Consider the following 12,649-nt stretch of genomic DNA (forward strand, 5'->3'; position numbering starts at 1 on the left):
GGATTCACAGACAACGGCAAAGTAATCCACATCCGTTACCATGCAGATGTCAGGATTTTCAATCAACAGAGATTCTGTGATGAATCACAGATCATTATGCTTCTGGCCTTTTATTGCCTTTCACCCGATAGAGTCTGTGTGCACAGTGGTACGCACAACACAGTATTGCTTTGCTTGTGATGCCAAGTGGTTCAGTGTGGACAGCAACATAAAAGAAACTGAGGTCTTGTTCTAGCTCTCCCCTGGTGGATGGCAAGTCGGGCCAAGAGCACGCAGTGGTGATGCTCTACTAAATTCTGCAGATAGGACTATGTCTGAGATCATCATCACTGACAATGAAGTTATACAGAGCAAAAGCAGTGTCTCAAAAAAAGACCTATCTGACTTCAAACAAAAGTAAACACTCACCTTGCAGTTGTCACCACTGTTCTATATGGATGCAAAAGTAGAACAAGTTACAGTTGTCAAGGCAAATATCTCAGCCACTTCCACAGGTGCTGTTCCTGTACCCTAGCTACTATAAAGTGACAGGGTAAGATCCCAAGCTCTGAAGCATTACAGCATTGTCAAATACTGAGTTTTGAAGAAATGTTCCTACATGCTCAGGTGTACTGATCTAGTCCTTTGCTACATATGTATACTTATAAACCATACAGAGCTACTTTTTACAGTCAGTTTAACTACAGACAGATTGAGAGTTTTGCCCAGCAAAATCATACAGGGCAAATTTATGCAGCATTAAAGACCTACTGCTGTGGCAGAGATTATGTACTGATATCATCAAAGCTTACGAGCAAAACCAGACTGACATCAGGCAGCACAAAAGGTGCAGTGAATAGAAGGAGGATCATCTGTGACACTGAAGGTATATTGAAAATCAGATTAATTTTCTACCAAAGAAATTGCAAAAGCTGAATGCCATATGTTGCACGGAGACTCCATCATCATCTCCCACTCCAAAAGTATTCCTCCTATACAAGCAAATTCAAAATAAGCCAAAATAGAAAACACTGAATTTTATCACACTCCAATTCTTTCAAATCCCTAAAGTAAAATCCCAGAAGTTCAACTTCCCTGTGATGTTGGTTTACCTAAACACAGTCCTTTCATCCATTTGTATCCTTGCATTACAAATAAAAGGAACAAAACCCAGGCAATTAAACAAACTTCTTTTTCCATTCAGAGCACTGTGAGGACAATGGGAATCATGTTATATTAGCCTAGCCTGAAACATTTAGCAATAAAAATCTCCACAGTGGCATTTTCTATAACGGACATTTATCTTTTACTCTGCTAGTCTTCCACATGGCAGCTGGGGTGTTCCAAGCTGCAAGGCTTCAAGCATTTATGACACTCAGAAGATGCATTTGTGTACCTGCAACTAGGCAAGGATCATCCAAACACAAATTTACTTTCTTCTTTAATTGTATAAAAGAAAAACAGTAACCCCAACATTTGTCTGCCAGCTAGAAGAAAGCTTGAATCAGAGCTGGTACAAAGCAGCTACTCATTTTCATGGTATGTGCTGTAAGGATGAGCTTAAAATTTTTTTCTTTCATTTCATATGTCTAAAAATCTACCGCCTTCACCGTGTGTGCTGCCTGCCTATTACCCGAAAAAGAGACACAGGCTCTCCCCTATTCATACTAAACCAAGCAAGTAGTATCACGCTGCACCTAAAAATCTCCAGCATAGCATCTCAGCAGGGTTCAGAGGTAGCATAGTCAGTAAGACAGAAAAAGAGTCCATCACTTAAAGTAAGCTAAAGTCATGACTCCTTCATTTCTGTCATGACTCCTTACACTGCTACCATTAGAAGACCACAGACACACACCCCTACAAGAACCAAGACACCTCTGCTAAAGGTAGGTATCTGCAAGAAATGACCATCCAGCAAAGCAGTGGGAGAAAATTTTACTTAACTCCCTCCAAAAAAGCAGGGATTGGTCTGGCAGTAGGGGATGCAGTCTAGTGTAACCACCACTGAAAGGGATGGCTCCACTCTCCTGCCTGCATATTCCCACCTCATCCTTCGCATCAGATTTAGCCATTCTGATGCAATATGACATTTCAATTCAAGGAGCTAATCTGGTAGAAAAGTAGCAGGGCAAAAGAAAGAAAAAGAATGATTTCTCCACCCATCACCACTCTAAACCAAGTCACCCAACACTCACACAACGACTGTATCTACAGCAAAGAAAGCAGTTCTTTGGCAAGCTGCAGTTGTGCTCTGAAGTAGCCCTTGAAGAGCTCCTGTGACTCCTCATCTGTAACACCTTGACCAAGAGTCGGCTTCCACAGTGCACCAGCAGACCATCTGCTGGTCCACAAAGCGCTTGTACCTGGGAACTTTCTGAATGGGGGCTGTCGATTTTTTTGAGGCTAACCATCTGATCCCGAGCTGGGGTTGGCTCAGGGGTCATTGTGGGTATGCAGAAGCCTGGAGCTGCCAGTCAGACCAGAGACCCCCAACAGAGCTGTTAGCAAGGCAGAGCATTGCCCCATGCAGTCCCTCCCTCCCTCACATTCATCACAGTGGCAAGAACTCGGATCAGGGACTCCCCAAGTCCAGAATCTCTAAATACCAGATTTTAATACAACAAAGGAGAATAACATAACCTTTTAAACCATTAAGGTCTGCCTCTTGAGACAAACTAAAATATTTGAAAACAAATTACCCTATCATATTTGCTGTGCCTTACAAGAAGGGTTTTTTCCCCCCTTCTGATTTTCCTCTCAAATTCAGCAGCTTACAGTGACTTCTTGGGTTATGACGAATTCCACACAATTTCTGCTACATTCCCAGAAAAAGTCTTTTTCTTTCCTTTATCTCAAGGCCCAGCTGCATGCCTGCTCCCTGCTCCTCTCAGGACTCTCTCAGTCTCCGCTCATACATGCAGGCTCCCTGCTTCCCCTAACCTCCCCTGTGTCACCTGAGCACTAGCAGCTTTCCACAGGCAGGAGTAATCAGGGCAGGCTCAACAGTCCCCTGCCCTTTCACAGGGCAGTGCCTAGGCCAAGGAAAGCACACATGCATGTTTACTAAACTGCAAACAGAAAAATAAAAGCCAGACACATCATCATAAACACCCAGCCTAATGTCCAGCCAAGCAAATGACCATCTATGAATAAAATGTTGTGAACATCTAGCCCTCTTCTTAACTAGGAGAGTTACGTTCTTAATGAGCAGCCAAAATTCAGTGGACACAGTTTTCAGAAAGTTACTTTCAGTGTAAGTTAGAGACGTTTCTGTGCTTTGCCTATATCAGAGGGTCATAAAACAAGCAAACAGAGTAACTCAGCATGTTGGAGAAGACTCCTGGGGGACCCACACATCTTGCTCCTGGCTGACCACAACATTTCTGCACTGTCCAAATGCAGTTTTAAAGAGTTTCAAACTGTCAGCCATTCTGTTCCGATTGCCAACAAGGCCCAATCAATGTGTTTCAACAGCTGGTTATCAGCAGCATGTTAATGCTTCGGAGAGACAACAATTGTCAGTCTACCCTACATAAAACACCTGCTCTCAGCAGGGAGCAGCAAGATGGAAGGTAGTTCCTCAGGCAGCAACTCTTCTTCCACAATGCTTAAATCAGTGGAAGATGCATAGAATATAACAATTTTGCCTTTCTTTTCCCTTTTGCTTACCAGATTCCATAGGACAGAATCAGGGGGCCCCAATTCTATTTCCACTTGCATCTCTAAAGATCTCTTAAAAGAAAGACAGAAAAAAAAAATCTGGAAGAAACAAAGCTCACCTGCTTGTTGCACAATGAAAAAAAAAGGTGCATATATACCACACATATTCCACATTACCCAGTTCAGAGGGAGGGAAATAAGGCAAGATCTTCATATTCTCTGTACAGTTTGCCAATTCAGCAATTCTACATAAAAATATTAACGAAGATGTGACCTTTACCCTAAAAGGAAAAGGTTAATGGCTACACTTGCAGAGTTTTTTCTTCCTTTTTTGACATTGGGTATCTCAGAATCCAATATGCGTATAAACATTTTGGAGAGAATGATCTAAAACATAGCAAGGAGTAAATCTAATCTTTCAGGTTTTCAATTAGGGTCAGAAGTCACTTGCACAGATTTCTTTTCATTAATTAGGTGTCAGTATTAAATTTAACTGGCTTGTTACACTTCTGTATTTTTAATCAAACATATTATATCCCAGTAACCCGAGTTCCACTCAGGACTCGCGCACCTTGAAAAACGCATAGAATAATACCTTGAGAAGTAGGTCAATTGAAGGCTTTATTCTGTTTCTTATGGGTAGCACTTCCTTGCCAGAAACATATGGCTCCTCTGCTTACTGATTTACTTTTGCACATTTTGCAAGCAAACACCCAACAATTTACCTTCCAAAAAGTCAAAGGGAATTTTGTTTGATGAAAGATTAGGAAACTTGATGCAGACCCAGTACCTCCCAGTCTTGGTCAGATGACAGCCTGGTTGTCAACCACTGTTGCTTTTTGTATAAATATACTGGAAAGGCTGCATTTCCTCTCATTTCCTTTCAGGTAAGTACCAAAATCACAGGTGATGCGTACTGGTGCTACCCACCTGATTTTGGAGGAAGTTCATGCATGTACCTTAGCAAAAAACTTGACCTGGACTCAATCCTTCCTGATAATTTAGGCCTAACAGGCTTAGTTCACAAGTAGTAGTCTAATGGTGGCTATCTCCAAAAAAATCCGCAGCAATGAAAATTAAAGGTCATTACTGAAAGCTTGGGCAGTAAGTTATTTGAAAAAGTTTTAAGTTAGTGGACCAACCAGGAACAGGGGCCTATTCTCCCCATTCTTTTCCTGGTTTCTTACTCGTTGTTTCCAAATACTAAAAACCTGTATTCTAAAAACCTGTATTCTAAATACACAAACACTTTCCTTCCCCCACTCATCGTAATTCTTTATTTTATAGACAACATATAGGAAGAGGTTCTGACTTTAATGTGGGGCCAATATTTCTCATCAACAAGAAAAGGAAGTATTACAGAAGCCAATCGTTTTTAAATCGTGCTCCGGACTGGTCAGAATATCATAGTCAGCTGTTTTGGTGGCAGCCAATATTTCAAAGAATGTTAACCTGGGTAACTGAGTATCCTTGACAGACAGCTTGACAGATTTCTCCAAATACTGATCTTGGCCAGCAGAGGGAAGGAGCTATCAATATACCACCAACCCAGGGCGTAAACAGCACAAAGGTAATGCTAACTCCATCTATTTTCTCAGGCTCTGGAGCATGCAAGACCAGAGCATGCAAGGAACAGACAGAGAACTCCAGATGAAGTTGTATTATATCACTGCTGAAACAAGGCAGGATTTCAAGTATCCTGAGGGCTTTTGCAAGTCTCTTGGAGGTCTGAATAGCTAAAGGCTGTGAGCAAGAGAGCTCAAAGGTTCTTTCTCCTAGAAAGAACAGGCCTCACACAACTCTCCAACAAAGAAGATAGTTTCTGCCTATCTATACCCCCAAACAACATGTTTGTCCATCCTGTATTATATTTTGTCATCTATAATTTAGAAATAAACTTGATAATCTGCAGATTTACCATTGTATCCCAGATAACTACATAAGCAGTCTGCACATACTATCAGATTGTACAATGAGACTTAATCAGTGTTAATCTTTCTATTTTCTAAGCTGTATATTAACACAACTGGATCATGAAAACAAAATCTTTATCATTTAATATTATATTTTGTTGAATCAGTTTAAAGATGCATACATTGTGTCTTCTACATAGTACAAAACTTGTCCAGCAAATGATGATATAAATCAATGACATTTCTAAATGTTATGAAATATCAATTTAGTATAATAAAACACCATATTTGAATGACTGACTTCAAGAAAATTTGTATTCATCTTCTTTTGATACCTTTTATATTAGTTTTTGTTTTGTTATTCAAAAAATTTTAAGATCCATTTACATACATATTTTTAAAACATCCTACACATCTTGGTTTCAGAGTTCCATGCTGTTAATGGTAAATAAACTCCTGTTAATATTTACTGGAGAAACGAAATATAAACAAAGTATTCTTTGTATTATTACCCCATAAGTTTTCACTTGAACCTTATGGCAATCATCTCAGCTATATCATGCAAAATAGCCTTTTGAACTAGTTATGCTGGTATATATAACTTGGTACGTGTGTGTGTGTGTATATATATATCTCCCTTTTCATGGCATGGAATAAAATCTATTTGTCAGCTATGACTTCTGTGTACAACAAAAGGAGGTCTCACGGAAAGACACAAACTCTTATACCAACGACTAATGCAGTTTCTTCTTTTATTCAAGAGTTGTTGAACTCCTAAATATTCTGTAGTCTCAAACTTTTAATTTAGCCACCTTTGGCATGCTGAAAAGTCAAAAATCACTATGCCTTGACTACAGTACTTCCTATTCTGTTCATAAGGGAAGAGTTCTCAGTTTTTCCACAGTTCAAAACTATACTAGTTAGGTGATAAAAGTACCCCTATACCTGTTCCCATAAATCTTAATCCTGTTGAAATGTCACGACGTTTCTTACGCAATAGACATGAAAAGGTAGACCAGAAGGAGCTAACTTCAGTGCAGCATTTCCACTGCAGGAGCCTTCTAACACTTGCTCTCTGAAGCTCTGTTAGTAAAGCATCTCTCCTTGTGGCATCTACATGGCCAGTAAGAGCGTGGTGCTTAGGGGGCAAAAAAAACATCAGTTCATTTGTAATCTAGATCCCCAATTACAGAGATACTAATGTTACTGACCCTGGTTTTTTGTCCTCCAGGCTCTGCCAGCACTATTCTCTTTGCATTGTCTATTTTCTTAGACACAAGGATGGCTGAAAGAGGCTTAACAAAAAATAGATGTCACTAGAAAAGAGCCATAAGATTTATCAAAAGCTAGTAGGAGCAACATTTAAAGAAAAAAAAAAAAAAAAGCTTCCCAGTGTGTCAAGGGGCTGCACCCACCACTTCAGCTCACATGCAAGGCTGAAGAGTGACCTGAGCAGTCAGAGCAACATTAAAAAAAAAAAAAAAAAAAAAAAGTGCTGCTAGTACATTGATCATAATGTGACCAGTGTACCCTTCAGCAGTGCATTACAAAGCTTTATGCCCCAAATCTTTGCTCTCTACTCTTCTTCATCACTGCTAAAAGTATTTTCCCCATTTTCATCCACTTACAAATTTCTGTCATCGCAGAACTAAGGGTTTGAAAGCACTATCCTTACCAAGGTCTAGGTAACAACCTAAGACACTAGGGAAAGAAACACTGCCTCTGTTCTAAGTGACACACAATGAGTCCAGAAAATTGCAGTAATCCATCTGACAATCAAAATGCTAAAGCAGGAGCAGTCACTAGCAACACTGGACATGTCTGTTTTAGCTACTGCATAGAAGAACATGGATAAATCTATGGTGGCTATTACATAGAAGTACATAGATTTAAGTGAGACCAGCATCCAAGCCTTCAACTATATATACACCTGCACACTATATAACATATAACACACATATATAACATATATATATATAACATATAAAATATATATAACTATATATGCAACTATATATATATAGCCATACTGCAGCACCCACCCTCTCAAACAGGGAAGAACTACTTGGGCCACATTTTCAAGGACATCAGCAATGCATTTTGTTCAATTGAGATTACTCCTGCATGGCACATCTCTCTACCAGCCTCTGACCATCAAGACAGAAAAGCTAGGTAGCTAAACGCAGTAGATGCCATTTCTAAAAGTCTGTGTGCCTTGCATTATATAATCATCACTGCCTGCCCAGCTCGATCTTGGATTTTGCTGAATACAGGCATGTGTCCCTATAACAGTGTTCCTCATCAATGGCTCTTCTCAAAAAAAAAAAAAAAAAAAAAAAAAAAACACCTTAACAAGACAAATTCTTTGATCCTGTTGTTAACCACTTTTTCAGAGAACTCCAATCGCCTAGAAAAGCTTAGAGGAAATGTAGTGATGAAAGGAATGATTGAATGAGAAAAGGAAAACAGAAGAGATGGAGGGAGAGATCCTCATGTAATACAAAACAATATTCTTACATATTGAGAAAATGGCCTGGAAAATGAATGAAGTAATAAAGTAAAAGAAAGAGCCCTGTAAGAGAGAAAGTAAAGGCCACAGAAAAATACGATGATAGAGAAAAGAAGTAACAAAATCCTCCCCTTAAGTGTCCTTATTCATACATCTCCCTTGTTGCATGGGCAAAAAGCCGTCTCTGACCAAATAAAATAAAGCCACTGCCTTCTCCTTCATATACTTTCTCAACAAAGGTAAGAAATTGGGCTATTAGTTGCAGCATGTGTACAGGATTAACAAAATTAAATACCAAATTAAATACCAATTAGAAACTTTTTTTTTTCCCCCTCCCAAAAGATGCACTGCAGAATGACTGCTATTCGATTTGCTGCAGGAACAACCAAAGAACTTCCTATTACTTGTATTACAGGAGGAAGCTGACTAGATATAACAGTCCTTCAAGCCCTAAGAAGTTATGGAAAAGGAAGCATTCCCAAAGTCACAAGCAGTCCAAGATTGCAGGAAACGATTTGACCCAACAGCCTCTTTGAAACACCAACAGAATTATTATGGCCTATAATACAACATATACATTTTCTGAGAGAGGGAGGGACAGAGAGAGGGAGGGACAGAGAGAGGGACACTGATGTCTGACACTGTAATATCTAATGAAAAGAATTTTTTTCCCCCCTTATGCTGCTAATAAAAACCAACACACATGAAGCAAGCATATATTTCACTCCAGGAAAGAAACATATGCATCATCGCACAGAAACAAAAGTCTTAAGAACAGCTTAACTGCTGAACATCAGAAAGGAAACCGATTATTTTAAAACAATATGAAACAGTTTAGCAGGAAATGGGAGACTAAATTTAACTTTCATGAAAAATAAAACTCAAAAGTACATAGGAAAAACTAGTACGAAGTTGGTTACAAGGTTTATAACTTCCAAAATGCATTGTGTCTATAACTAGATTGTTTTTTTTCTTTTGTTTTGTTTCGTTTCTTAAGTTATTTTACATGCCAGGACATCTGAATAATGCATTCCTCCTGTAACAAAAAAATAATAATAAAACGTAGCAAATTGCAAACTATGAACAGATGCTTTAACTTACATGTCAGATTTTACATCTACCGTTTCAACATATTGTCACAATGGACCATTGAGTGCTCAGTATCTTACATGTTACTGCTGCTACAAGAGAGAAACAATCTCCTCTTACCTGTGCTCCAACTCTCGGATGGACAGGATAACTCCAGAAGTCGATGCCTTCTGTTGCAGGGTGGCCAGAAACGTGAACTCGCTTTTATTCCAAAAGAGCTGAATTAACTTCTCACTCACATGGGGCGCTGCGTGGATTTCTCTTTCCATATCTAAGAATTTCATTTAAAAAAAAAAAGAGGAGGGAAACAACAGTCCAGTAAAAATGCCAAGTCAGAAAGATTCAGATTACACTTTTCATTTTCATTTTCCCATCAATATTTATCATTTTGGAGAGTCATCTACCACACTCCACCACTGCATTCGTTCAATGAAAAACAACCCAAATACCAACTCTGTCAGCATGCCCACTTGTCACTTTGACAAGTTCACAATCGGTCAGCTACTGATTTTCTGACAGAATTTCTGATGGGATGCTGAGCCATTTGTGCCTGCTGTGAGCAGATTAAGTTGCTGTAAACAAGGTGTGCTGCAGTCAGATAAACAGGCTCCTAAATTTGGAGAAATCTCAGGCACTGCCTCACCCAACACAATTCACCAAGCTCCAATTTCAACTTTACCATTGACTCAGTTACCATCTCTCCATCATACATCAGAAGAAACCTGTCTTTGCACTGTGTAAGGCAGAGATGTATTATTGCTAATAATACTATACAACTGTGCTTCTGCCCAAAAAATAAATACAAGACACACTTGCAATCCACTACTGTTTCTGGGATTTCTCTGTTTAAACAAGCAAAGCGTGACAGCTCATACAATATTTATTAAGCTACAGTCTGACCAGGGAGATCCAGAAATATTTCAGTCTTGCTAATCCTGCTGATGTCCAAGCAGCAGCATGCCTCTTCATACTTGATCTCCTAACACTCAAACGCACCGTCATCTAACACCTTCATTTTCATCTCATCCTTTTATTCACAATGTATCATCACTATGAAAGATGATGAATAACAAAAGGGAGAAATCACAGCACTTCACCTTCTCACCCTTCGTCATGCCTTTCATGCCGGGCCTCTGTCACACATTTGCGAGACCTGGGTCACTTGCGGTTCCCAGATGTCATAACCAATTAGAAATCCAGTACGCTGTCTTTAGAAAGGCCTACTTTGTAGCCAGAAATGCAGGCGCAAATTCTCAGTCAGTAGCAAGCCCTATAACTCTACCGATTCCTGAGAATCTGGCCCAGCACAAAAGCTCTAACCTGCAAAGGAGCGATGAGCTTCACAGTTCAGAATTTCTCCGCAGGAAAAACATATCGCATCATTAAATTAGGCTTTGCAGATAAAAAGAAGAGAGCGGCTCAAAAACTCAGAAATTTGGACTTCTGAGGGAATTCCATGGACTGAAACTCAACACCAGTGAAAAAGTTTTGGAGCGTGTTTTGTCATCACGTCTCAATTGTTCCTGTACAGCTTAAAGCCCTTCAAGTGAGCCTCCACTATCAGCATACGTAACACATGCACTTTGGAAAGATCACCTCTGAAAAGTCCTGCAAATTAGACATCAAAATCACTAGTCATTATGTAAAAATGTTGCCAGAGGCTCTAATTCGCATGATAAATACAACATCCACTTTACAGCATCAAACTACTTGTCTTTCCAATCCCACTTTTAACATAGCAGAGGATAAAGCTTCAAAGCACAGAAATAGTCTCCACTGCCAACAAAGTGGGGGATGGAGGAAGAAACTATCCAGCACAGAAGACCCAGTTTTGTCTTTACCAATAAGATATTATCTGAATCATAATCTTCACCTAGCTCACCTAGCAAATGTTATTACTGGCCATAATACTACCTTGATCTCTTCTAAAAAGTTGAATCAGGTGACACAGAACTATGTATCCCAGATACCAGGAAGTTTTCTGAGATATTGCTCTGAAAATTTTAGTGTATCCTCTACTACACTAGTTCAACTCATGTGTGGCCCACCCTCATACAGGGTCAGTTTGCTATCTACTCAAATGTTGGAGCAAAACAGGCAAGTCACTGGTACCAAGGCACGTGTAAGTCTTGGGTATAAAATACCCTAATGTTGACAGTTCAAGATAGTTAACCTTGTTTTGAAGGTTAAGAATCTTTACATCTTACAAAATTTTGTACTTTTTTTTTTTTATTAAAGGTGTCACAATGTTGTCAGAAATAAAATACGACTTATTCAAAGGTTTTCAAAAAGGCTTTCACATCTGTGCAAGAAGTGCTGTCAGTGAAATGTGCATGCCAAAATTTCAGTCCACCCTTGCAAAATCCAACATTTCCTCATTACGGGAGGACCTGGAAATAAAGCCACATTCCCCCGCACAGCCACCAAATCTTACACAAAAATACTGCACTCCTTAGTCAGAATGATTAGACTGATCCATGTGCTGATCACTTAAGTCAGAAACACTTCAAAGCATTGGAGCGTACTCCACCACCTCGTCATGCATACATCAAAACCACATGCAACACCTTACATTCATTTTCTATTAAAATCAACATAAACCATAGATACGAAAAGTTGGTAAATTCTAGCCTCTTGGGTTCAAACTGCTACATAAGGAACCACATTTACCTATCGCTTTGCAACACCATCCTAGCACATGCCCTCAGAAGGGAGTCAGGTAACCGCACTGACGCACTATACGAAGCGCAGCGCTTAGCTACGTGCAATAGGTATTATCACGACAAGGATCAGGAGATAACTGGGCACGGGAACAACCCCTCGCTGCACAATGAGGACATGCTGCAGACAGAGAAATATTTACAGAATATTTGCTCTTTTCTTCACAACTCTGCCCCGGGAGCCGCTGCGCTTGGCCTAGACTCCATTCTGCTCCATTGCCAGAGAAAATGCCATACCAATGAATCACGAGTTCGATCCTTTTAGAGTAAAAGCAGTCTCTCTTCAGGTTCATCTTCAGACTTCCAAATAAATAAATAAAAATAAAATAAATAAATAAAATACACACACCTTCACCACAGGTGCCTTGAGGGAGAGATGGTTTTTACATTCTCTATAAAAATAACTGTCTGCTGGTAATGAAATGCCATATTTCCCACATAATATAGAATAATACAGGTTTATACAGTCATCTGCAGCAAAACACCACTTCCATGCTTGAACAATAATGCAACCTCAGCAAAAAATAAATATAAACAAAAATAAATAAATAACAATAGCTATGACTTTCCTATGCCCTTCTGTGTGATTATATTTTCTTAATTTGCAATACCAGCTGCCTGGGATTTTTTTTTTTAACATACCAGAACATTTCTAAAATAAAAGGAGTCTAAAAAAGCAACTGTACATACACAGTTGCTTGAAAGCACAACGGCCACAAACCCTCTAAGCAGGGCACCCGCTAAGGGGAACACTCCGAACGCGCCCAGCCAAACCTTAC

The 12,649-nt window shown here is 39.5% G+C and overlaps 1 protein-coding gene across 4 annotated transcripts in view; it reads right to left on the reverse strand.

Moving 5' to 3' along the window:
* NELL1 (neural EGFL like 1) overlaps positions 1 to 12,649 on the reverse strand; it is a 294,700-nt gene that overhangs the window by 261,277 nt on the left and 20,774 nt on the right. For all 4 annotated transcript variants that reach the window (XM_067295540.1, XM_067295538.1, XM_067295537.1 and 1 more), the window contains exon 3: positions 9,271 to 9,421. In XM_067295540.1, the coding sequence (XP_067151641.1) occupies positions 9,271 to 9,421 (151 nt within the window). The remainder of the gene's footprint in view (positions 1 to 9,270; positions 9,422 to 12,649) is intronic.

This window comes from Apteryx mantelli, chromosome 4 (assembly GCF_036417845.1).
Source record: "Apteryx mantelli isolate bAptMan1 chromosome 4, bAptMan1.hap1, whole genome shotgun sequence".
Classification (NCBI taxonomy): domain Eukaryota; kingdom Metazoa; phylum Chordata; class Aves; order Apterygiformes; family Apterygidae; genus Apteryx; species Apteryx mantelli.